At 41.0% G+C, this 27582-nt stretch overlaps 1 protein-coding gene across 2 annotated transcripts in view; it reads right to left on the bottom strand.

The window, feature by feature from the left end:
• The window catches only part of VAV3 (vav guanine nucleotide exchange factor 3), a 147837-nt gene extending 122216 nt beyond the window's left edge, over window positions 1–25621 (bottom strand). Inside the window, exon 1 of one of the 2 annotated variants that reach the window (XM_071436089.1) lies at window positions 25338–25621. In XM_071436089.1, the coding sequence (XP_071292190.1) occupies window positions 25338–25541 (204 nt within the window). In that variant the 5' untranslated portion in view covers window positions 25542–25621. The remainder of the gene's footprint in view (window positions 1–25337) is intronic. The other variant, XM_071436090.1, reaches the window with a different exon arrangement.
• Window positions 25622–27582: the final 1961 nt, after the last annotated feature.

Genomic DNA, 27582 nt, shown 5'->3' with positions numbered 1-27582 from the left:
AATCTAATTCATCTTCCTGTGCCCCTCTTTTTTTGTTTTTTAAATACTAATTGATTAGCATGTATCATTATGTTAAGCAGGTTTAAGCTAATTATGATCTAATATTCAATAGCCATATAACACGTCTTGCAGGCTCTAGAAACCAGTGGTAAGCATCTGTCAAACCTGCCTGTGCTTGAGATGGGAGCACACCATCACCAAGTGTGTGCCAGGCAGTGCCTTCAGCAGGAGAGGTGTCCTGACATCACAGTCTAACCCCTTGCAACTTCAAAGACTGCTCAGTGAGTTTGAGTTGGCCCTATAATGATTCCATGTCCATCAGTTTTCTCTTGTAAAATCAAAATGAAATTCTTAATACTATTAAGCTAACCACAGCAGCTACAAGGATAAAGCTGCAAAACTACTGAAACCAAAAGCATGTTCATATTTAAATGAATCCATTTTGCAGTTCAATATATGAAAAGAGTCTTTAAAAACCCCTTGTTATGTGCTGCTAATGTTTCAGAAAAATTATTTGATTATATTACCCAGAAAACTTTCAGAATTCTCTCCAAAACTTTATACTGCAATCTTCTAAAGAAACAGTTTGCCTCATTGACAACAAAGGTTTTTATCACTGTGGTTATTGTATGAAGATGTAAAGATTAGTAAGAGAAGCCTCCAAATTTAAAAAGAGCCTACTGCTAAAATCTAGGAAGTTCTATAAAAGACAACCTTCCTCGCTGGCAGTAAGAAAAAGGCACCATCACTCTGCAGCCTCTCATTAGTAAGTACAGTCCTCAGGATATTTGGAAGCCTACTGCATTATTGTGTTTCTTTTTCAAAAGAAAACATTATAGTTCAGCACACCGCAAGGGAGATCATTACAGCAGTAGGGTACCCAGTTTCCAGAGATGCAAGGAGAGCTAAACCTCACTCAAAAAGTCTCCTCCACAGGAAATATTGTCTTCCAGTACAAGAACTCGTCCTCCATTTAAAAAATAACTTAAAAACATTCCCTTGGAATAGTTAATGATGCATTTTTTTCACCCCCTTTTAAACTACATGGCTTACATGGCTTAAACTACAGCAGTCCAGAATTCTCAGTACACACATCAGTAAAATATTGCAGTAGGGTAGTATAAGCCATGAGCACAAAAAAGTTGACACTAGTAAGAAATTCAACTTCTCTCTTGCTGATCCACAGACATGCCAGGAGAGGAGACTATATCCAGCACCAAAGACAGATGGACAGAAATCACAACACATCCCCATTCTGTGATTCCATGACAGAGGCTCAGGAGCCTGAACACAATTTTCAGTATTAACAGCTATAGATCATCAAAACATTTCTAAAGCATCCTCATGTTTCACTACAAACCCATCATGCAGCCATTGTCAGGGCTGCTGAAATGGTGTAACTCCTCTGATAAATCACTGTGGGTTTATGGAATAGGTTCTAGTGGCCTCTGGTCTGTTCTGCACTGAATCTAATTTTGCAAGAGGCACTACCAAAGCATTTATTGAAATGACAAGCAAGTTTGAAAAAAAAGTAGGTATGGTTTATATAATTTGGATTGTGTTTGTCTGAACCTTAAACACAAGACAATGGGCAAATCAAATTATACCAGGTCCCACAGAAATAGTACACTGTTTTCTCCCACAATATTTGCCACTTCACACCAAACCATTTATTTGAGGCTTTTCCACACAGAACATTGTTATGTGCACTGACAGAAATGCATAGAAATATTTTACAAAGGGTACTGAATAGAAATGACTAATTGGATACTAAAAGCACAGGCAGGGCTGAAGCTGCCCACAGGGAAGAAGGATTTCTCAAACCAGACCTTTAATGAAGTGAAAGATGAAATGCAAAAGAAAAAAAAAGGGGGGAAATCATATAACCTCTATGCCCATAATCTAAGAGGTATTTCTCAAAAAATATTTGGGCACTGAAGTACTTCAATGGACTAAAGGTCTTTTTGATACAGACCATAATATTCAATTACTCGACATATCCTTTGTACTAAAAGCACTTCTACAGGCGTTCAGAAACCAACACAAAGAGCTCTGAAGATCAAATTGTGCCACAAGACATTTAATGAAATTCCAACAAAGCAACACCCATCAGGCGAGTGAAAACTGAAAGGCCAAGAAATGACAAGTATTCAGCAAAGACAGAGTTCTAATTCACTTTTTTTATTATTTTAATTACCAATAGTGGGAAGGAGGAAAAAAGCTGTTTGTATTTGTTTCAACTTCCACCTCCTTTTTATGATGATGATTGAGTCACAAGCACAGATATTCAGTCACAAGCCTGGGAAGCTGGCAGCTCCCTTGTCTGGATCAGACATCCACACTGCCTTAAGACAAACTAGGAACATACTGAATCCTGAGTTATCTAAGGCAATCTAAACAGATGCTAGGCTATAAGGGGTATTAAATCCAGACTGGATCACTGTCACTTATTGACAGGAAAGGTGGTTTTTTTTTCCCCCACTGTGATTCACTTTTTCTGGCATGGAATACCCATCCCTTCAACACTGCATTTCACACGTTTTTGTGCATGTTGTGTTCCCAGCCCCACACAGACTTCAGGAGGCTCCCAATAACTGCAAAAAGACCGAGACCAGTTTCTCCTACCCACCATCATGTAGAAGCTATAATAAAAGAGTAAAAACATAGAAAAGGGACTCTTCTTAGCCCATTTCTCACTAAATACACTTCATACCCTGTGGAAGAAACAAGGCATGCCAACCACACAAAGTCCTGAAATCTTCCCCTCCTATTCCTCCTCTAAATGGCAGCACATTACAAACTACACAGCTGCAGCAATTTGTCTTTGCCTTGTCTCTAAAGAGCCTTACATGCAAAACCAAAAAGTAACGGCATTTTACATTACAGCATGTTACAGCAAAAATAGCTGAGGAAAGGCCAGGCTTTGGAAACACATGTATAAAGAAGCAATGAGAGGAGCAAATTTGGCTTCAATTCACACATCTCAGAAGGTACAATTGCTTTGTTTTTTCAATTGTGGAATACTGATGTTACATGCAAGGAAGCATATTCATGTTTGTGAATATGTGAGATTTTTCTATTGGTTATTTATGCTCTTAGAAAAGCAGAATTATACAAGAATAGAAGTCAGAAGAACAGAAGAGCAAGCCATTGCCATAACACTTAAATGCACTTTCTACACCCTCAGCGCTTACTACAAAACATGAGCTCCTGACCTTTCCTATCTGTTCCTGGAATGATGATGAGAACAGATTAGCTAGGAATCTCTTCTTTTTTTCCCCACTCTGTTCATGAGAACACATGCAAAAAGGAAAATACTGCACTTATACCTGTTAAGCAAGAGGAGAAATGTAAACATTTCCATGATGGATTTAACTGGAAGAATTGCTTTTGTACATTCTGTCACCAAGATTGATAAGTGCAAGTTGTTTCAGTGAAAGAAAGCACTGAAACAGAACTTGTCTCCTCAAAATTTCCTTCAAGAAGTTGATTCATGCCCTGAGGGTTGCAGATTCTTGTCTTCTCACTTGTTCCATTTGCATTGGTATTTGTTGCAACAACTGTGCTGATAGGAACAGCATGAACTTCATTAAAATGCTGTTCAAATCCTGCTGAGTCTGAATTTGAGAGAGATCCCAGAACTGGCTACTGTGAGCAAACAGCACCATCACCTCTATTCACACCAAGCCAATGTTACACAGCAGCAAGACCAAAACTGTACCTTGAACCTACACACATAAAGAGCAACAGTAACTACAGATAAAGATCCAAGGGTTTCATCAGTCCCTACACAGTGTGCGTGCACAGCAAGCTTCCAGCTTCCTTACAATTCTTTCAGCCACATCCCATAAAGGGAGAAAATCAGGTACTTAGAGATACAGCTGCTCGTATATCAAGAGCTCCTTTCCATAAGCCAGGCTGGACAGTTCCCCATCACATGCCATCTTTGACAGAACAATCCCCAAAGGAGGGTTACCAAAATAGGAGCACATTATACTTCTACTACATGTCACAATTATTTTCTTTCTACTATCTGTATGTTAATTAACACCAGATTACTAGATAAACAGACAAAGCCCCACTGTGATATTGACAGAATTGTACAGTCAGGGTTAACAATTCAACACAGAAATCATTCCTGGCTCTTCACAGATTTCAGCAGCCAAAGTACATTAGATTAGTTCTGCTCTGCCAAAAGGAGTAATTATCACTATATGCAGTAAAAAAATAGCTGTAATGATTTCTAAGTGAATGAAGTATGGACCCACTGATGAAGTCTTAATTCAACGTCTATTAATGTCTTTTCATAAGCCAGCAAGAGAGAAAAGAGCAATGTCAGACTCAGGAATGGCATTTGTAACATTTTTCTTCTTCATGTGTGTGCAGCTTTTCTTGGAACAACCTTTAAAGCCAGAGTCTTACTAAATGAAGGCAAAAGGGCCATAAGGAATTTACAGAGCAAGACAACACAAGAGGATGAGTGCTCCTATTTTCAATAAGGAAATGGAAGCTAGCAGGCAAGTAAGCATTATTCTTCTTCTTACTCTTAGATAAAATCTATTAACTTGCAAATTACATTTAAAAAAGAAACTAACACACATAGGAAGAGCACGTCACTCACATCAAAGGAATTCAGTTTTACGTTCTGCATTTGACCTCTTGCTCAGCAAACCACCTCAATCATTCAGAGGATCAATATTTCTAAAGCCCTAAGCAGAAGCAAACGTTAAATACCTCCCAAACTTTGCTCTCAAAAAGCCACAAAGCAGGTACACTAATAAATATGGAGGAGACAGCACACTGAGCTCTTTGTAGAGTTGCTTGAGGTTCTGATAGCATTACGTAACTGAAGCATTTTACTAGGAAATTAGGAAATGTGCTATGCAAAGAAGAACAGACACCTTAATTCACAGGATTAAGGAACAGCCAAGGAGACCTACAGTGTTATTACCCTTCCAGATGTGGGCATTCTTTGAAGGGCTGCACAAGATAAGATGCTGTATGAACTATAAAACGAATTACACTCCTCTGAACCACTGCTAACACTGTGTGAATATTAATAGCATGTTCTTTATTTGCTCAATTAATGTAGTAATTAAATATTCATAGGAGAGCTCTTAAAATTCCTAACTGACTACTATTCAATTGTGTCTATTGCATTTTGGCTTGAGTATGAAGTTTTGTTTATGTATGTTTGCTCTTCTCTGTGCTTCAAAGAAAGAAAATGGAAATTGAAACTTGGAAAAAGCTGAGGAAGCACAAAGGATGCTCCACTTCTATTAATACTGATACAGAGTGAATAGAGGGCAGGGAAAGAAGTTCAAGACTTTTTATACATTACTAATTCTCCCTTTGGCATTAAAGCATTGGTGAGAGCAAAGAAACATTGAAATTCTCTATGTCCCTGAAGTCAAGTGCTCCCACAAGCCATGAAACTGGCAATATATGGGAATACTTAGACCATTAAGCCCCCACTACAGGAAATCCCTAAGAGTAATTGACAAGAGACAGGATGGGAGAACTCAGGACAGCACTCTGTTGCAAAGAGCAGTTTTTAGAGTAGCCCTTTCTTCCCCACTAGCAAGACTTAACTAAATCTACTCTGCAGTATCTTGTCAAAAAAAGCACAGCTGGAACACAGTACTAACCACGTGAAGCACAAGAAATATCTGAGTGTTTTATAAGCAAATACAAAAAGGAGGGGAAAGGGAACATGGAAAATAGTCCCAAGAGGAAGACAACAACAAGGAAATGAAAAGAGGACTCCAGGAAAAGGAACAGGGCAGACACACACTAAAAAGTTTAAAAAAGAAAATCAAAATAGACTAAAAGAAATCCACTGAAATAATAAAATACTTGATTGATTGTGTGAGACATGAAATAAAAGCCAAACACAAGAAAATAATGTGTTAAAATTTTGGTGTTAAAATGCTGCAGGCAAAACTGTTTATGAAAGTGCCATTTAAAGTAAGACTGTAGTCACTGTCCGATAAGGTGTGCTTAAAATTGTGACATGGAAAACTGCTTCTGTAAATGACAAAACTGTTCAGGACACTGATTTCCTACTTGGATGTATTGTCTTTGGTCCCAACACAAGCTTTCTAAACACTCAACATTTCAACTTAGCTGATGAAATATTAGTAGTTTTCAGAAACCCCAAAACCTAAAGAAGTTCAACTTATTGTAGGGCAGGGGGGAACCCTAAAGCCTCCAGCTTATCTAATACATTTAAACAGCAAAAGGAATGCAAAGCCTCAAACTAATTAGCTCTCAACACTTTTACAGTCAGACAAAACAAAAATTATATTCACACTGAAACCATGAAAAACCTTACAGCAACAGTATGAAACACAGATCTTCACATCTGTGTAAGAGAACACCCAACAAATCTGTTCCATGTTGTTAGCTTGGCACACGAAAGAGCTGCTTCCATTGTATCTTGGTATCTTTTATTCATGACTGTGCTTGGTTTTACCAAGTCTCTAACGTTAGCACAACAACACAAGACAACCTCTTACTTTCCCTATACCTGTGCAAGGGAAATAAATGTTGGGCTGAGCCCTGAAGGAGCCCTATGAAGGTGTGACACAAAGCTGCCTGGTGTGACACATGGGCTAAAGGCAGAGAATTCACTGGGGGATCCACACCTGACTTCAGCTCCATTACAGGAACACAATCTCTTTTGCTTATTTCTACCCCACACCTAAAAGTAAGCACCACTGAATTCACCATCTCAGCTGGATCTTCCTGGTGAATAACTTGTGGCTGTAGTGCCCTGAACACAGCCCCTACAAGCCAGACCTGGACCTCGACTACGTAATCCCATTACAAACACCTACAGTGTGGGTTCAAGGGCATGTTTAAGTTAGCATGTACTAACTTGTTCTTTTCTGAGCACTTGGATTCTCAAAAGCTGTCAGCACTAAATCCTGCATGGAAATTCAACACACCTGGGGAGGGAAGGGGGGTGCTGACAACCTACACAGGGTTGTCAGTTCCTATTAAAGGTAAATCTAGCCCAAATAACTCCTATGCTTTTGCATTTCTTACCAGCAGATACAGATAATGTACTAGGTCTTTGATTTCCACGAGGAAGGAACAATATTCTTATTAACAGTTAATATTCTTATCAACAGTCTTTACTGTTAACATGCATCATTCATTAAATACTTTAAATGTTTTCTCGAATTGCATGTGTATTCTTTTCCAAACTCTTAAGGTCATGGAATAAATTCCTACAAGGCCTTAAGGATGCAAGTACAGCCCTCTACAAATTGCCCAATATGAATCTGGCTGTCCTCTAGTTACCTATTTTAAAAATCCACTGTTCTATTTTTGCTGGTGTGTCACTTCAGGTTTGCAGTTTATTAGACCATTCTCTCCATGGCAAGGACAGGGGTTTCCAATATATTCAGAGAATACTTCAAGGACTGCAAGTCAATTAAGTACAACAGATAAATCCAGAAGCCCAAACCACAAACCAGTGGGAATAGCCATGAACTGAAAATAAACTCCAAAAGTAAATTTGCAGGATTGGAGGTGAAAACTCAGTGGCTGGATAGTGTAGTTGACTACCCTTTTACATTTTAGATTTACTTGAGATGTTCTCTGGAGCTTCAATATATTGACCTGCCGCCAAATGCCATCCTTCCTGCATTGAGCGCCATACAGTGGCATCTCAAATGTGCTACCTAGCACTTCCACTGGACAACCCCTCTGTTTCCACACTAGAAAGGAGAGCAAATAATCTTGGCTTTTCTAGGCCTCTCTTAGTCTCCCTCCCTATGTTGCCTCTTGCCAAAAGCTGACAAATTCTCCATTTTCAATTGCTTGTTTAATACAATCGAAAACCTCTACTGCCCTTATCTGAACTTCTTTCATTTTATTACATCCTTCTTAAAACAGAAGGCCACAACTACAGATTACTGGAGTACTGTGGTTTATGCAGCAGACTACAATGGCATAATGAGCCATAATGCATAACAGCATAATGAATGTTTGGGGCACAAACAAGCTTCAGCACATGCATTTTGCAAAATTCCCTGGGTTAGTACATCCTCCACTGCTCCCTATGGGAACAGACTACTATTCTGAACAATCTGGTCTGGATGTCACTGGTGAAGTAGATGAAACAGTGGTTTGATCCACAGCTGCAATTCCAGTGATAAATAGCACACAAAACCATTAAGAGTTCTCAACTCCCAAAAATTCTGAGGGAACAGGCAATTAAAATACAAATCTAAAAATTTAGAACTAACTTTTTTTTTTACCCACACCTGTTTCCCACCATGACACTCTGAAATCCAGCCAGTGTTAGGCAAACTGCACTTCATTTGTTCAGTGACATGCAACCCTCCTAATTAGGGGATTCAAGTGAAGTATCTGTATAACACAAGAATTGGTAAGTTTTAAAATCTTAATTTACACCACCAACTTAAAAACAGATGAATCTTTGTGAAACTGCAGTAGGCTTGCTTCCTGAAGAAGGCTGACAAACAGTGAAAGAAAGGTTCAGTGGACATAAAGCATTCCACTTGTACACCATCATAGGCACTTGCTGTCTAAAAGGCTGCATTCACTCACTCCAAGCTGCCCACCAAAATGAAACACACCCTTGAGGGCAACACAAATTTGTGTGGGAGATGTGTCAAAATTGCATAAATACCCACTAGTATGAATTAACAGCTGTGATCATCTCAGCAGAGGCAAATAAGTGGATGCTCATAGAAATTCATCTGTCACCTCTATATGTGTCCCATTTCATGTGACAGCTAAATGAACTGATACCTTGGTCTCACAATAACAGTTAAGGTACACCAAAAAATGGTCCAAAACTACATTTCAAAGAATGTCAATTTGGAATCTCACGAGTAAAATAAAAATGAGCATTGTCTCATGAGAATGAGGATTTATAAAAATATGAAAAGAAGAAAAAAATTAAAATCCTAGAGCATGAGTATTTGTAATAGCCTAAATTAATCAAATTGTGAATAAACCAAATACATTGGAACCTGAGCAGCAGAGGATAATTTAGCATCATCTGGACTCTTAGCCTGCTGAGCAATTTGATGCAGGGTTTCAAATGGAGTATGTAAGCACCAGTGAGAAGTCTTCATTACTGAACAATACTATGTGCTGAGTCTTAAGATACTAATATCATATTTTTCTACAATCCAACTAAGAAAACTGTTCTTAAATAACCATAACATAGATGGTTGTTTCAAACAGCTCATTATAAACAACATGAAGGCAGGCTCAGTAAAGAGCCCAATGCAATTGTGACTAGATATGCTGCTCTTCAGCAGGTAAAGTCCATGGGAGACCATGAAAAAACACACAGGAAAGCTGCCTTTTCAACAAGAGAGCAGCATGAAGGCCAAGATGCAGAGCAAGCTTACGTCTCCCCAGAGCCCCACGCCTCAGATGCCACAAAGACTAGACCCCTCAGCAGTGCAAAAGGCCCCCAGCCATACTGCAGAAGCTTTGCTGTTACTGTGTCTTGGCAGTTCCTGTGATTTAGACTGCAAAAATGGTGGGGTGCTGATGGAGCCCAGGAGGAGCTGTTCAGAGCACAGGGCAGAAGATGAAAACGCCACCTCAATAACCACCCAGGGCACCCTGCCACCAATACCTTGTCAAGTACAAGTATCTTGCCACACGTGTTTCCACTCTTGCTTCACAATCCCCTTGGGAAGAGAACTACAGAACATGGCACCAAAATAATAATTTTAATTATTAAAGTACAATGTGCTTTGAGTTTTGGCACATTATTCCAAGTGTCCGTAGACGAACTATGTTAAGGATCAATGTAAAGTGAAGAACTCATCCCAGTCTTTATGCTACTGACTCACAGCTGAATGACTTCAGAACAACACTACACATATTGGTGACCTCATGAAAAGCACATTTCTTGAAGCATTTTAAAAACACCTGTAAAAGGTATTCCTCATTCCTGAAAGAAGGGCTGTGTAAATTATTACCATTACTTTCACACTTGTATTTTCACTTCCCTTAAATTTACAAGAAATTTACAACAGTGCCAGAAAAACTAATCTACCAAGGCAAACAGAGAACCACTAACCTGGGAAGTCCTCATTCAGTGCTCTGCTGGTCTTTTGAACTTAGTGAAGAGAGCTGGATCCTGTTTTATTCATAAAATTAATCCGATTAAAATCTAAGACGCTCATACATGTAGAATTAATTAAATATTCTATAGTTTAGCAGCAGTGTGTGAGTGATAGCACAACACAATTTAAGTTGGTTGTATAAATATGTCCCTGTCATCTTAAATGTTGTATCATCAATAACATTCAGTTTAAAGAGGCACACCAAAATCACAGCAAGATACTGGCTATTTACACAAATCTACATAAAAACCAACAGGCACTCTTGTCATGGCTAAAAGTTTCTGCATGAGCAGTAACCCATAACTGGTTTTGGCAGTGATGCATGCATAAAGGAAAACATACAACCCAATATAGGGACAGTGAAAGCATCTGCCTGCGAGCGGTAGGCAAATATTTTTTCTATCCTGTTATACAAAAGGACACATACAGAAGCAGTACAAGCAGCTGCTGTAACATGCTTCCAGGCCTCTGCACAAGCATCAGCTTACTAATTGGCTAACAGAACATCACTTGAACACAAATGGTTCCTTAGGTGGTTTTTTAAAATAACACATTGAATGTAAATGTTGAAGCTAAGCTGTAAGAATGTCTAGATTTTGTCTAGAAAACCTCATTTTATGTCTGGTTTTGTTTAGTATTGTTTTGTTCTACAGACTAATCAGCTAAATAAAATGAAATCTAAATAAAACACAGTGTGATCCTGGATTAGTGACTATAGTCTAAAAGGCATAATAGCTTATTGAGACAAGATTAGTAAGAAAAACAAAATCAATACATATGCAATTTGTAACTGGGAATTTATAACAATGACAGATCTTTCTCTGCCTCTCTATGGAGACAGGTCTCAGCACTGCAGAAACAACGATAGTGATTTCCAGAAAAACAGACACAACAACACTGCAAGGCTAATTCTCGCCTTTAAGCCAGATGAGCAGAATAGTAGCATGGAGTCCATGTAGCAGAAGACAAACTTGTTTGATTTGTTGCAAGATGATATTTTAGTGTGAACAACTAGACAAAAAATATTCAGCAACCATCTTTTAATAGATCAGAGTAAGTGAGGTTATGTGAAACAAGGACAGGAGAGTAATTAGGCAAAACAATTAGAATAGACCCTTGCAACTAATTTTCTGGCTATAGGAAATATTAGTATTCAGATCCTGTTCACTTTTTTCAGAAACAAGCATTTTTCTATTTATGACAATAACATTCCACTTCTCAATATGTATTCTTAAAAAACCCCAGAAATCAGTATACAGTAAGTACTTGACCTAGTCAGTCTAATTATTCAGCTCTTGCACTGCTCACTTATTTCTAAATGAAACCACAAGAGCAGCTATGTGGGTTCGTTCTTCAGCAAGGACTGGAAACTCACAAGCCTGTGACTCATTGTTCCGCTGCAAGCAGCTGTGCCACACACAACTGACCCAAGAGAGCCTCCAAACGTGACTCACAGCACCACCAAAATCCATCCAGATCTGCCACCAGTGAGAGCCCACCCCATCAGGACACAAACACCTCCACACACAATTCATGACAAACTCTCCCACGGCCTCTCTACTCACGTCTTCCCACCTGGTTCCAGAGTCTCCCCAGGCAGAAAGGAGCCCTTCTCTCCCTCTCTCTGGAGGAGACACAGGGCACCCACACACCTGCTAAATTCTGCCATCAATAAACACAACCTGAAGTTTGCACGAGTCTGCTCTCTATAATTCACAGGGAAAATTACTCTCTAAGCATGGAAGGGGGACCAATAAACTGCGGTTCAGATGACATTCCCTTTTCAATACCAGTATGCCTTGCCACTCAAGGGTATTTCTGATTAATTTTTTTGACAGCTGCAGAGAACTAGCAAGAAGTAAATTGTCCCATTCCCTTATCTGTCAAAACAAGTCTACTAAATGTGGTAATTTACTGTCTACTAAATGTGGTAATTTTTTGTTTGCAATAGAGGACACTCAAGAACATGCACAGGAAATCCAATCTCCTAACAGAACAATATGGAAATCACTTTTTCTCAGTGACTACTATTATGAAAACGTGAAAGTTTATTAAAAAAACTCTACCCATTTCAAAGCCAGTTGAGGGAGAGAAAAAAACACCACACACAAATTATCTGCTCATCATGTGTCCTCACAGTGAATTCTATAAACACTCAAGATCCCTAGTTTATTTTCCACTGGGAACACTAATAATTGGCAAGAAAATACAGAGAAATTAGAATGGTTGAAAAAGAATATGATTAGAGAACAAATTTCAAAAAGCATTTCCCTAGTTAAAGTCATTCTCACAATTACATACAGTAAAGAAAGTTAAAGGAAGCATAAAAGAGGAGGCTAGACTTCACAATGAAGAAAGAATGATAGAAAATTAAGCAAAAGCCACTTGCTCACAGAAGCATGTTTCAGTTCTGAAAAGGTATCTGAGACAAGTTATTCACAAGTTATGAAAGATTCAATATCAAAGTAAAAAAATCACTGACCTGGATTAAGATCCAATACTAAAGTACAAAAATCATTGACCTGGATTAAGTTCTCATCAGTATCTCATTGTGAAACAAATAGTTTAAAGCTGCTCTAGTACATCAAATTATAATGAAAAACCATAACACCAGCTAGCATGAAGGGATGAGTATGACAATAATTACTGTTCAAATGTATGCTCTCCATTAAACCAAGAAACTGCATGAAAATAATTTCATATAGTCCCATAAGAAGCTTTTAAAAAATAAATCACAAATGGTAACATTGAGCTGCTTCAGCCTCAAGTGGAGAAATAACATGAACAAACCAAGACAAAAGGTGCACATTTACAGGACAGTTACTGGTCACTGATGCCTTGACCTTCTCAAGCTTTCATTGACAGCACATCCACTTCCATGGCATAACCAGCTGGGCATCACCCACTTTCCTGCCTGCAACTTCCTTGAATTATACCAGGGATATGAAGACTGTGTCCATCCACGGAGAACAAACAAGCAAGACCCCAGAAACCTGAAGAAACAAACTATTTACTATGAAGGTAAGCCCTCAGGGACATCATTGTGTAGCAGCTTGTATCTCACAATACAAATACTCAGTGTAGTGGTTGTCTCACTTTGAATGTAAATAGTGAGTCTGGGAAGCAAAAACATAATTATCATGTCTATCAGCCTCTGAAGAGTGAGTGGAACTCACTGGAAAGACACAGAAACCACTGAGACTGATGTCCAACACAGGAGGAGATGCATCTCCAACGCAAAGGAGATGCAGGATGAACATGCTGGCTAGCAGGACTGGCTATTTCTGCCTTGCAAGCAACCTTGAAAATCAATCTGAGAAGTAGTTAAAAATAACTACCATTCCATCCCCACCTGCTCCTCAGGACACAGCCACAGAATAATATTGCTTAAGCACTGGTGTGGTGGCACAAATCTCCAGAGGTTGGTGACAAGGGCAGAAATCAAGAGCTTCTGCCTTTGAAAAGAACAAGTTTGCAGTCTGATTCACCCTGCAGGCTGCCAGCACTAGCTTTTATCCTCATCACTCCACCAGAGTGATCTGCCCAGTACACCTGGAACAAAGCAAAATAATTTTGAGGACACCCTCACATATGTTGCAAAGCTCTGACTGCAACAGGGAGGCAGCAGAAACTTTTAAAATAACAAGTGAAAGCAAAGCAATCACCATTTACCAAAAGTAGTCACTGAAAAGCAGTTTGAAATAGCCCAACATGAGATGGCTGGTCAAGCACTGTCTGGTCCCTTGAATCCCATTTTCACTGGTCCTAAAAGCACAACTTCCACCAGAGCCTTTGTGCCCAGTTCACTCATGCACGCAGCTTCCGGAGAAGACACGCTCTTAACCATGTAGGAAATGGATTTCAGACAATCTACAGAGGGATGAGGCCAACAGGAACAGCAGAGACAACAGGGAAGGGGAGGGGAAACAGTTGAACGGAAGAAAAAGCATCAGGAATGAAGTGAAGGAGGAAACAGATGCACTGGCAGGAAAAGAAAATACAAGTGGGAGGGGAAGGCAAATGTAGAAGGTGAAAGTAACACAGACCAGTTTGAGAGGACAGAGCACAAGCACAAACAAGCTGCAGAACAGATGAGTCAAAACAAATGAGAATTATAGACAAGAAGGAAAGGTGGGAAAAACATTAATAATTTTTAAAACCCCAGACCCATCACAGCAGTACTTCTCATTAATCACAGAGCAGTCTGGGTTTCTGATAGGTGACATCACATCACCTGAGTCAAGATAGAAAAATATGAGAAACAGGGAAGATTGGAAAAACGTCACTAGCAGACCCATCAGGAAAATGAAATATTCTACAGAAGCCCTAACATTTCAAATTCTGCTATCCTTTCAAATCAAGATGAAAGGCATTTTAAGTTCATTAAACTTTAAACATGACTTTATTGAAACACTGGATTTTGAGGTCACGCTCTAATATTCATGAGCACAAAACAAAAAAAAGCTGAATACTACTCCATTTCTTTTCCAAATAGTTTTAGAAACATCTTCCAAGAACGGCATTTTCAGGGCTAACTTTCCTGCTGAACTGCTTCACCATGAATTTTACAATAGACACAAGATTAGATGAAATCACTTATGTATCTTTTAATTCCAGTGAGAAACAACTTAGGAGTTATTTCCAACATAAACATTTAGCAAAATATATTTGTGGTTCTGCATTTTGGGCCTCAGATTTAGACAGATACTTTTAAAAAGCCATTCCATTGCATGGAAATGGACACAGGTTCTGTGCCAGAGGGAACAAGTCCTTTATTAATGTAACAACTACCTTTAGAAGACCTACACAGACAAACCCCACCAAGACAGCAATTTTGCCCCAAAAAACAATGTCTAAGCCTTTCATTGCTGAGCAGAGGCCATATGCACTCACAAGTACTGTAATACTGCTGATGGAAGGATCCACCCCTCAAGGTTTATTTCTTGTGAGGTGTGCTAAGAGACAATGTTACATAGTACATTCCCCCTCTTGTTTCAGGACTTGTTAATCAATTGTTGTTTTCCTATGTTTCTCCCATTGGTCATGGCAAATAATTTATAATTTTTTTAATTACATTTTTTTTTTAATTCATAGCAGGTTTTTTAACACTAGAGAACAATTCACATTCCATTAATATTGCTAGAGCTTGTGCTCTTGAAATAACCTGATGCGCTATGGGGCTTCCAAGCTACAAAAACCCACATTCTCAGAAAAGAGAAAGCAGATAGCTTAAATTAAGCAGATTCCCCAGGGGTCTATGAATCTGAGCAATTATAGCTGGGAAGACATACAAACTTGAAATACCTTCCAGCGTGCTTCTCAGGAGCTTCTCATGAAGTGCAGCCCACCCTGTAGCCAGCAGGGCTCAGCTATCCCTGCATCCACACTCTCCCATCACCCACAATCCTTTCATCTCAGCTCATCATTTCATCAGGATCTTCAGCACAAAGGGAAACTACAGGGCTATGATACAACTACAGAGGCATTCCAATAGGAATACAGGAGTCACTTCCAAAGAGCTTCACAAAACCCGCAACAGCATAGTAACAGCAGCTACCAGTACCTTCTGAGGCACAGTCCTTCTAACCAAGAATATTGCTTGAAGGCATCACTGAGAACAATTGGGGAGTTAAACCTCAGCTTTACAAAGAGTGCCATCTGTTCAGCATACTTGCAGTGAAACCAGCAGCCTCAGCACAATCCACAGAGAAGATGCATCACCATATTCAGTGCTGCCAACCACAAACGCAAAGTGAATGAACACAGACCCTGAATAACTTTCTCATGACTACTTGTAGTGATTAACATCAAGGCACAGTGGTGGTGGGTAAATGTGCACTGCCCTCTGTGATGGAGAGAACGAAGATCAGGACAGGAAGAAATCAAAACCAAATGGCTCAAGTTAACCCTGCTTGGGACTCCCATAAAACCTCAGGACATGACACACCTGTTAAAGATCACTTAAGATTTTAACATGTTCTGCACTTTTAAAAACGCTCCAAGAATTCAGTCAAACCAAACACTGCTGCTAAGAGGACACACACACATCCCAAACAAGCCCTCTGGGGTATGGCCCAAAAATTGTTTCTTCAAATCAAGCATCCAAAAATTAAGCAAGATCCAAACACAAAAAAAGAGAGAAAAAAGCAAAGTGGAAAGTCAGCGCTCAGCAGAACTTTTCAACAATGTTTAAAAATAAGAAGTTCCCAATTCAGAAGAGAACATGGGCTGACCTGACACACTTTGTGCGCATACGCAAAGGGTAAACCATTAAGACAAAGTGAAACCTAAATATTTCCGGAAACAACTTCACACAATTTAGCAAAACTAGTACTAGTGTGAAATGCAAAATTTGAGCCACAAAGTAGGATGAAGAGGCTTTTAAAATAGCTGCCTCAAAATAAGTTAGGTTTTAAAAGCTTGGCAGAAATCCATTTCCAACCAACCACACATCAACTGACCATAAGCCCAAAGGCAGCAGCCTGAAAGGGTATTTCAGAGTCTCACTCTTTCTATTTTGAGAGTGAAAGATGCTGCAGGCAATAGCAATAATTTGAACATTCTCTCTGGTGTTCTCTCCTACACTACTTTTTTCCAGGAAAAAGAAATTCAAATCTTGATCTAAATCCTACAGAGCTAAGTGGGATTAATGAGTGTTCACTTCAAGTTACAACTCACATGGTAGCACTATGTCATCACCATTCCTCCATCAGAGACACCTAAAATCTGAGGGGACATTAGTGCAGAGAAGGTGTGGTCCTCCATCTGCCTTTAACGTTCTCTGTAATGGAATCAGACATCCTTATTCATAGATCCTGAGCAATTCAGAGGGAAAAATACCATGGACCTCATGGCCTTTTATCAGCTGATATAAGGCATCGCTGCTACATGAGGCAGCGGTTGATGGGAACTTAAAGTCACTCACTGGAGCACATCAGTACAATTTAAATTTTGGCTGCTAATACACAAGCAGAGCACAAGGAATTACACAAGCTATGATGATGCTATAATTATTACAGTATCTTAGTTTCAACCATGTGCAAGCAGAATAACATGTTCATCTCTTAAAGCATCAAATTTCCTGCAAAACAGTGAAGTCAGACTGCTTTGACAACTAACATTAAGGGCCAAGTTCTAATCATTCTATTTTAGTTGACTCTCAGGCTTCTTTCCATGTAGAAACAGTGTGAATGAAGGAACAAGCAATGGTACAAAACACCCTAAGTACAGATTATACAGCACATACCATTACACAACTCAGAAACAAGTAGGTAAATTTGATGGCACCAAGGATTAAAGGGCATATCTAAGGATTTTGGAAATACAAATAATCTTGTTCTGCTAAGCTTTACCAGTTAAAATATGCTTTAAAAATGCCTTGCTTTGTTGGTAGTTTTTGGTTAGGGTTAATTGGAGGTTTTTTTCAGAAAATATTCAATTAAAGCAACAATGTATTTTCTGTGGGTTTTTTTTAATTTGTTTGGCTTTTTTTTGTTTTGTTGTTGCTTTTTGTTTTCCTTGTTTGTTTCTGCAAGGCAATCATACTATAATTTCTATATGATTTCAACTAAGTTTCAGGAATCGAATGAGCAGAAAAAGAAGTACTGACAGATTAACTGAATACCTATTAACCAATTATAAAATAAAATTATGAAAGTAAAGGCCAAAAATATTTTGGACTGTAATATAAGACAGCTGAACCATACCTGTAGGTCTGCAAGAGCATTTTAAACAATACATTAGTGGCTTTTATACAAATTGCTACAATACCTCCATAGTATGCAATTTGTATCTAATGTTTCATGTTATGAATATACAAAGAAACAAATATCCTACTAATAGTCCTTCAGTGTTTCATGTTACCAAGACATTCACTATTGACATTCAGTATAGGATGACAGAAAGGGTTATTGACCCATATTTTTCCAAAAGATATATTCTCACTTGACAGTGTGGTAACTGAAGCCAATAGCATTCACTGAGCTTGGAAAGAACATCTTTCTCTTAAATAAAAAAATTCAAAGATGTCAGTTCAGATTGCATTTTACACATCATAAATCTTAGCAAACAGCTGGTATTTCACAATGCCTCAAGTCTTAAACATGACTTGTCAAAGCAAAATAAGAGGAAAGAAAAGGTAGCTCCAGATGATGCCAAGTACACTAAAAAGTGCAGGGGAAGAAATTAAGAGCCATTTGATAAACTGCACATCAATTCATATTCCTCTGTGAAACTGAATTTTTTAAATACTGAAATAATAGAATGTAAGGTAGTACTAAACATTGCTATGAAGTATTATGGAATGAGATGGAAGTACTGCAATGCTGTTTCACAGCAACAGAAAGAAAAAAGTCAAAGGTTTCTGATGGGGGACTTGGTTCAGCTTGGTCTTTAAAGAACTGGAGGTACAATTTCAGTATTGTGGGAACAAGTGCAAAAACTGGCACCTCAGTAAAACTTAAAGAAGATTAAATTGTCAGTGACCTAATAAAACAATACATTTCCCTCTGTACTCAGACGCCCACACAATCAGGGCACGAGCCAGGACTTCCCTGCCTGCTCCAGGCGGTGACACGCTCGGTGACACACTCGGCTCTGGCCAGTTGCTGCCCTGTCCCCAGCATGTGGCAGCACACAGAGGGAGCACACCCCAGCGGCTTTCCTTTGCAGCCACACACACTTGTCCTGTTCCCCTCTGGGTGGGCTGCTGGTCCAGGAGCCAGCATTACCTCAGCAGAAGGGTCACCTCTGTTTCACCAAGATCAAACCGTGCTCTGGAAGCCCTTGGTGCCCGTGCTGCTGCTCCCATTAACCCTGCTTGCTCCCCAGCACCCAGACCAGTGCCAGCCAGGCTCAGCTATGCCAGCTCCTGCTGCCATGGCCAGGATGGATGCACCACACACTCTCTGCAGGCTCTGCCCCCCATCCCCTGCAGCTGCCTTGCAGCCCTTTCTCTCCTTTCACTCTGTATTTCCTTCTTTACAAGTATGACTTCATCAACTCTTTTGTGACCTTCAAAGGAGAGTAGAAGGAGATGCATGTGAGAAATCCAAGACCCTCTATCTCCCAATGCACAAACTGTACTGCTGGCTTTTGCTAACCCAGCCTGCTGTGCAGTGCTGCAGCCTGACAAACAACCTCCTGCACCTCACGGGCCTAAGGCAGCATGTTACACCAGAGACTGGCATGCCAGCATTGATAAAGCCATTAGCCATTGTCATTGAAGAGTAACACAGCATATCCAGACTGGTTTTTGTACTTATCTTGTGATAAATATCAAAATTCTTAAGCGTCTTGCTTGCTGATACCCTTTTCAAACCAGCTTCTTCAATTCTTATGACCGACCATTCTCTGTAGTTAATATTGTTTCCCTTGATTATATCCTCCTACTTTTTATATACATATCTCTCTTCTTTAACCCTTGTGATTCACTTCTTTTCATAAGCAGTCCTTCAACTTGCCATTGTCATGGGTCTCCCACCTTTGTCAGACAAGGCTCTGAAAAAAACTTGGCTTTTCCCACATGACACAGCAGCCTGCCATACACAGACATTAATTCATATCATCCACTGCTGGCAGATGCTACAGCCTCTGTGAGAAACCAGCACTAATATTTTTTCTATTAATCCATTACATAGCTGTCAGCACACCAAAATTTTGTGCAGAAGGGAACATTTGTGACACCTCTTGGCAAGATGCATATGCTGCATTTAATAACTGTACAATAAACATAACATGTAAAATAAGCTTTACCATGGAGTACAACTACAGCTTTTCCCTTCCCCCTGACAAAAAAGAAACAATGTGAATTAATTAAAATCATTACATCAGTTTTCAAGAGCGATTTTCCTCACCTTCTTAAGGTAGGAAGAATTACCTAGAAAAACCAGGTCACTACTTTTTCATCAGTCTTTTCTTAGAACAAAACAGAGGTCATATTAAGGTTTTGCTTTGAACAAATACTTATTTCAAATATTTTACCAAGTCCAACACATGTAAGATATGCATATGTACACATAACTTACACATCGATAAATATCCCTTTTCTGGATATTATATCTTACAGCCAATGTAGTTTTCATTTAAATGAATCATGAAAATAAATGTGATGAAGATGTTAAGTGGACCAGAGTACCAGTAAGTAAGCAAAGAGATTGAAAACATTTGAAAAGTGAAAAAAATATTTTTAAAACAACTGAATTATTTTAAATGTATGTGAATATACAGTAAGATTCAAAGAATTCAAGAATAGGGGGCACTTAAATACTGACAAAACTGAACCAGTTTCTAAACCCTTGTTCAAGCCCAAGAAGTTTTACATTTAGATTAACACAGTTTTTCTGAAACTGCTGCTTTGTGGTACTTCCTAGCACGTAACATAACAAGCAAACACAGCACAGCCACCTGCAGGGAGCTCACACAGAGGGTCCACACTCAGGGCAGGAGACCAGGGCTGTCAGCTGGGGGGAAAGGGAAAGCTCCAAGGCAAGGGCAGTATCAGAGGAAACAGGGAGGCTTGTCTCACACAGCACACCCACATCCTGAGACTACCTGATACCACTGGAATCAAGAAAAGTAAACCCCTGCACAAAAGCTCTGTCACCACCAAAATATGACATGAATGACAAGATAACCAACTTCCTTTGGACAATAGGGTCACACCAAAATAGTAACTCCCTAAAATTAGAAAGTATTTGAACTTTTAATACTAAGTGAGGGGTATTTTGTTTATTTTTATTAGAATAATAAGAAATAGTTATTTTTGATATTTAATCTATGTCAGCATCCCCTTTAGGTAAACTCCCATGGCAGTATTGCATCAAGTGCTGTTTTCCTGTTTTGCAATCTCTCACAAGTTAACTAAATGCCTTGCAAAAACCATTTCAAAACTAGCTTGCAAAGTATTAAAGATAAAAGATAAGCATTAAACAGATGACATTTTCTGCAAATATGTCATAATCCATTGGTTTAGGTTTTACATTTCTGGTGATCAATTACTTAAATTCTTGTCTGATGATGATTAAACATTAGGATTAGTACTTTCTGATATGGATCACTTCTATTTTTATAACTTTCACCAGCCTACATTGCCAAGAGACAGCATCTGAGGCAAGTGAATGACTACAGTGAACAGCTCTGAAGACACAGACACTGAGCTTCAGTGCTCCATCCTCTGTCACCAGGGACTGATGCTCCACTTCAGGGGAACCTTGCAACACACCAGCACAACAGTCACACCTCCCTTACTCATTTAGCAAATTCCCTCTTCTAGCTCCATTCCCAGCAGCTAGTGCTCAAGTGTTTGGTGCCTGCAGTAACAGCACTTTCACAACACTAACTGAGCCAGGCAGGCTCCCCTACAGTAAAAGGCCAAAAGGTATTATTTGATCCGTCTTACATTTCCTTTTCTGATGGCACACACGCACAGGTTAAAGTAACTCAAGTTGGTAGCTTGTGGGAGTTCAAACAGCAAAGTGAGTTTAGCCTTGACACAAGAGCTCTTAATAGAACCAACATTTTCTTGTTCTGTTCAAAGTGAAAAAAAAAAACCCTGGACATGCATGTCCCTGAACCTGAATTTCCAACCTCATACAAAGCCCATGTGTAATTTTTCACAGGGGACCTCTCCAAGACATACCAGCTTCTCAGACAGGAGCCTGGCAGCACTGAGCTGGCAATCCAGAACAGAAAGATTCAATGTTGGTTAGCTTTTATATATGCAAGGTTTGTACTTTTAATACCTGAGGCTCTCTTTCTGGAAAGTGTAACTGACTGAATCAGCTTCAGCTCTTCAAAGGACAACTTCCACCAAAGAAATATACATATTTTCATAAACATACAGTAATGCAGATGAAAACAGCAAGCATTCAAAAGGTTCAAACCCCAGTGTTTTACACCCTAAAGCCACTGAGACATTTCTCTTGTACAGGCATTATCTCTAAAAAGGTAAAGGGGCAGAATCCACATATCTCAAACACATAAAACAGCCCACTCACAAGAACAGCTATGGCACAAGGTGCATGGCTGGTGATGGGACAAAGCCATGTGGTTCCCCATACTAGCCAGCCCATAAAACACACCCCATGCCATCTGGTCAAGCACATTCTGTTGCAATGCTGATCATCAATCTCAGTTCCTGCCCCAGCAAAGCAACAGCACACCTATTTGAACCAGGCTCCACCAAAAAGCAGCATCTGGCACCATAGCACTAGCCACAATCCCTCTGCACTTTTGATGTGGCTTATAAAGGGTTACCAAGGGCTACCAGGCAAAGCTGACAGATCATTGATGTGTAATCTGCCACATTTATTCTGAAAAAATAAATATCTAAAAGACTTGATACTTTCATCAGATGACTGACGCCTACTCCTAGGTCTGCCTGAGGCATCACCTCTCACCTTCCTGTTCTTTGGAACTGTTGCATTTTTAAGTAGCCCCCAAGACATGAAAACTTGGTCCATAGAGCAAGGCCTGACAAACATCAACTGCAGTAAGAGACAAGGCCAAAAATCAAACAGCCTGCCCTCAATGAGGCCCATTCACAAAGCCTTCATCCACCCTTCTCAGTCTCTGTATGGATTGAGAACTGTGCACTAAGAGTCCCCTGACCCATTCTGAGACTTAGTGGGACAAACCAACATCAGATCAAGGAGTACAGGAGCTGCAGCTCAGTTCTAGAAGACAAGGGATAAGGGCCCTATGAAGCTCAAGCAGCTCAGCTAAGCAGTACAGGCACAGCAGCACCTTCAGACAGACTGATAATTCCCATCCCAGTGCCAACCCTGCTCTGCCTCCAGTGCCTATAACTCATTACCCCACAAGGAAGGGTGAGCTAACTAGTGTTTCTATAAGACCCCAAGATCCTATGATACAGCAACTTTATGATGCCAATCTACTCTGATGCAGTATTAGTTTACTGGCAAGTACTATTCTGACAAAACTCACGGCTTAGGGCACAACTCCAAGCAGATCTCACCAGCTGACCAATCCTCAAGCCATTGAGACTTCCCCAGAGTTATTACTATGAGCTCTTTACAGTCTCAGCAGCAATTTACAAGCAACTGGCAGAATTTCAATTTCAACAATTTTTGAAATTTACACTTGAGTGATCATTTCCAGCAGAAAGGGTGTCCACTTTTCAAAAAGCCCACAGAACCTCAGTAAGATCACCGAATTTTGAACTCACAGAACAAAGGTAACATTCCCAGTAAATCCAACACTACACAGAGTTATCCATTATAGATTTTGATCCAACAACAGTTCCCTTTGTTTAAAGGGTAAAATCGGTGTAGGGTAGAGAAATGCACCAGTGGAGAGAACTGTCTGCAGCACTGTGCAGTGCAGGTACCTCAGGCATACAGCAGACAGACAACTCTTGTAAATAATCCAAGATCTACAATTATAATCCATAGTTCAAACATACTTACAGAAATAAATATTAATCTTGATTCCCAAAACTGTTCTAACAAAGCAGACAGAGCATTTTGATAACTTAGATACAGTAGACAGAAGGAGACCACCATGGTTTTAATTCATCAAAAATAAAATTATAATAGTGGTCCAGATAATCAACATTAATCTAGAATTCAAGTTGATGCAATGAGTTGGCCATCTCAAAAATATCATGACAACACATTTCTAGTTCATTAAAAAACACAAATATAAACCAAGGCTCTGGTGTAGTGAGTGCTGAAACTCACAAGTTGTAATGGTGCAGAGAAAAAGCTGAACTGGATTTCTACCATTCAGAGAAGCCCATCCTTTGTGCTCCATCACTCAGATGAAGTATTGCCTCTGCATATGCCATTCAAGCAGGCACTTGAGCTCTCAAGTACACGGAGATAGCCTTTGTACCATTCACATCTAGTGCAGGAGTCTCAGAGCTTTGACTCTGACTAACTGAACTACATTTTTCCTTTTTGTACTCTGAGCTTCCAGAAAACGCTGCCTTGGTAGTAAGACATAGCTGCTAAAAGAAAGAATTAGTCAGAAATAAAATAACTGGGTTTGTAAGCAAACATCGACAGAGACATGGACAATGTAGTATAATTCACTCCACTGCTTTTTGCTAGCATCATAAACATGAATGGCAATTTGTATTTCTATAAATCAAAAAGAGAACCACAACACTGAAATGTTACAGTGTATCTGTTTCTCAATGCTTTAAAACGCATGACAGGCTCAGAAGTTAGTTTCCTTCCAAACATCTGCTTGGCTGCCACCATCTCTGCCGAGGCATAGGTGTGCATGAAGCAGTGACAGGAAGTCAAGTATATATAGTCTCTTCGTGAATTATTAATATAATCTTATCTCGATATCTGAAGCCAACTTTATGAGTCACAGTAACAAACATCAGTCCAAACTAAAATAAAAAAACGTATTTAAAACAGGGCAGAATTAGGAATTACACTTAGGTATTAAATAATGATTCCAAATATCAACTTAAAAAGCCAAAAGTAAAAGGGTGCGAATTAACAAAAAAAAACCAGTATTACACAGGCAACCAGCTATCAAGATCACGATTTCTCGTTACTAATCAGTCCTCCCCATTCACTTCACCATTCTAAGTGACAAAAAGCTGGGAAGAGCAGCTGACTGGAGCTACCAGGGCTTCTTCAGCCGCCGCTTCCCACAGCCCCTGCCCTGCCTTGGCTGCTCCGGGCGGGCTCAGCTCCACGGCCGCACCGGCCCCGCGTCCTCGGCCGCCCTCCCTCCCCACCAATGTCCCTAGGAGTAGCCACAAAAACTACAAGCAAGAGGTCGTTTGATTTGTAACCGCTCCCATTAAACAGTAACGCACACAGATGTTAAAATGGTGACCCTGGGACTGCTGCGGGAACTTCTCCTTAGCACGGCCACCCCGCGACGGGCCCGAGGGACTCCTGCCGAGCCGCCTCCGGCTGAGGGCGACGAGCCCTCACGGAGCTCCCGGGAGCCGCCGGCCCGGCGCTGCAGCTGCGCCCTGTCCCAGCAGCCGGGACGGGACGCGCCGAGCCCGGGCTGGAACGGCCGCACGGCGCAGGGAAGGTGCCCGGCGAGGACTGCCCCGGGCTGGACCCACGCTCACCGCCCTGCAGGCGGGCAGCGGGCGCATCCCGCTCCGCAGCCCGCGGGTCCCGCTCCGCGCCGCCACAAGGCGCAAGGCAAAGCACGCGGAGACCCCGCAGGCAGCCCCAAGGGCGCGGACAGGGGCTGGGGGAGCGGCCTCACCTGGGACATCTGAGGGCGCAGGTTGATCTCCTTCAGGTTGATGGAGTGGCTGCGGAGGTTGTTGAGCAGCTGGCAGAGCAGGACGCCGTCGCGCAGCGTCTGCGCCAGGTCGAAGACCTGGGCCGTGTCCCAGGTCACCCGGTGGTTGGGCGGCAGCACCTTGCAGCTGATCAGCCACTGCCCGCACTGCTTCCAGGGCTCCATCCCCGCCACCGCGCCGCGATGCTGCGGCCGCGGCGGCCCCTGCTGCTCCCTCCTGCCGCCGCCGCTGCCGCGGCCGGCCCGTCCCGCCCCGCGGCCGCCCCAGGAGGCGGCTCCGGCGGCTCCACCGCCCCTCGCCCGCCCAGCCCAGCCCAGCCCGGCGCGCCCGCACCGGCCCCGCTGCAGGGGGAGCGCGGGGCAGCCGCCGTCAGCCCGCGCCGGGCAGCTCCCGAGGCCGCGCCGTGAGGCTGCTCGTCTCGTCTGCTCGCCCGGGGATGGCATCAACACAGCACCTGCGACACACAAGGCAGCTCCGACAGGCAGGTGTAGAGAGCGGCGCAGCGGCATGTTCTGTCTTATTGTCAGTCCTTTGTCCTTTCACTCAGCAAACAGCAGAGCGCTCAAAGAGGTTCAAGCAGAATGCTCTCAGCGACTTCTAGAAACGACAGAGAACACATCATGGCATAATATTGTTTTCCCATCTGTTCTCCCCTAAAGTACTTTGCTATGACTTCAATTTTATTAGCACTTTAAATAATGTTTACAAATAAGTAATAACTTCCAACAAGCATTCAGACAACTTAATTTAAGAAAATACAAGTGATTTTAAGTTACCAAGTGTTACAAACTCCATAACCAGACAACACAAACACCAGAGTTCACAATATCCTCTAAAACTCAAAAGCTGTTATTTCTTTTTGGATTTTTGAAGCAGTGCTGGAAACTTAATTTCTCAAAAAAAAAAATCACTTAAAAGGATACAAAAACTGGGGTTTTTTCTCTATTAAAACATGTTGGGGATTTTTGGTTTGGGTTTTTTTTTTAAACCAGAGAACTCTTTAAAAGTACTATTAACATTTATGTGAGGGGCAAAAAAAAGCCCACAACACATGGTCCAGGGTGAGAAAGCCTTCCAAGAGCAAAACACTAACATGGTTATTCAAGATAGTCCACAACTATTGCTGGTTACCACACCTCAGTTAAAACCTTGACATTTATTGTTGTCTGAGCTCAGAATAATCCCACAAATCCTTTTTATAATTTCTGAAAGAATTAATACACACATTATGGGAATTCATTTCAGAAATTGAGTCCTAGCAAGTGATTTGCATGTTTCAGTAAGAAAAAAGTGAATTAGCATATTGACCTTTCTTTAAGCAGGCAGTATGTCTGCCATTCCAGGCATTTTCCTGAGCAGCCACTGGCTGCAGAACATGCCACAGGACAGCTCACCATTTTGCATTGCACACACTGAAAAAGACAAAGAGAATCATGGCCCAAAATGTAGACTCCAGCTCCATAATCTGTAACACCTGTGCCACTGCCCAGCAGGGATGGGATAAGACAGGCTTGACTTGTTACCTCTTTAGAAGGGACAAGTGCTGCTCAAGGTCATCTGGAACCGCATTTGTTTCCACTCTTACAGCAGCACAAAGTTGCAAACACCTGGCTGAGTTTTCAGCCCTCTGCATGCGTTATCTGGGCTGGAAAACCAAAGAGGCTCCCAGGTCTGATCAGTGCTGAGGTAGCTGACAAAGCCTCCCTGACATGTCAAAGACATTTTAACAGAATGCAAACTCCAGTTAGCAGCAAGCAGTTCTGCATGACTCAAAAGAGAGATCCTCATTCCAAAGGACTGGTGACAGTGCAGCTGAGCACTTTTTCTCTTTATTTTAAAGATTTAAAGCTCAGCTGCACTGTCACCAGTCCTTTGGAATGAGGATCTCTCTTTTGAGTCATGCAGAACTGCTTGCTGCTAACTCTTACATGGGAGAGTGTGGCATTAGGTTGAGTTGCCTCAGTAGTGCCTCCTTCCCAGCAGGCCCCTCCTGCTCCATGGCCACCTAGGCAGTCACAGCCACACAGCCCCCATTTCTCAGGAAATGTGAATTTGCTGTTTAACAACCTCAGCCCAAACACTGGACCACCAGTAACAGGTATGTTGGCCTCTTCAGACCAACATTTCGTTGTTTTATGCCCAAACAGCTGGAAGAGAGGGCAGGTTGCAACACAAACATTCTCTCAAAGTATCAGACTGCTTGCA

The sequence above is a fragment of the Agelaius tricolor genome, unplaced genomic scaffold (assembly GCF_023055355.1).
Source record: "Agelaius tricolor isolate 1412-34295 unplaced genomic scaffold, bAgeTri1.0.p SCAF_11, whole genome shotgun sequence".
In the NCBI taxonomy this organism is placed as follows: Eukaryota; Metazoa; Chordata; class Aves; order Passeriformes; family Icteridae; genus Agelaius; species Agelaius tricolor.
This window is presented reverse-complemented; position numbering and strand designations above follow the sequence as displayed.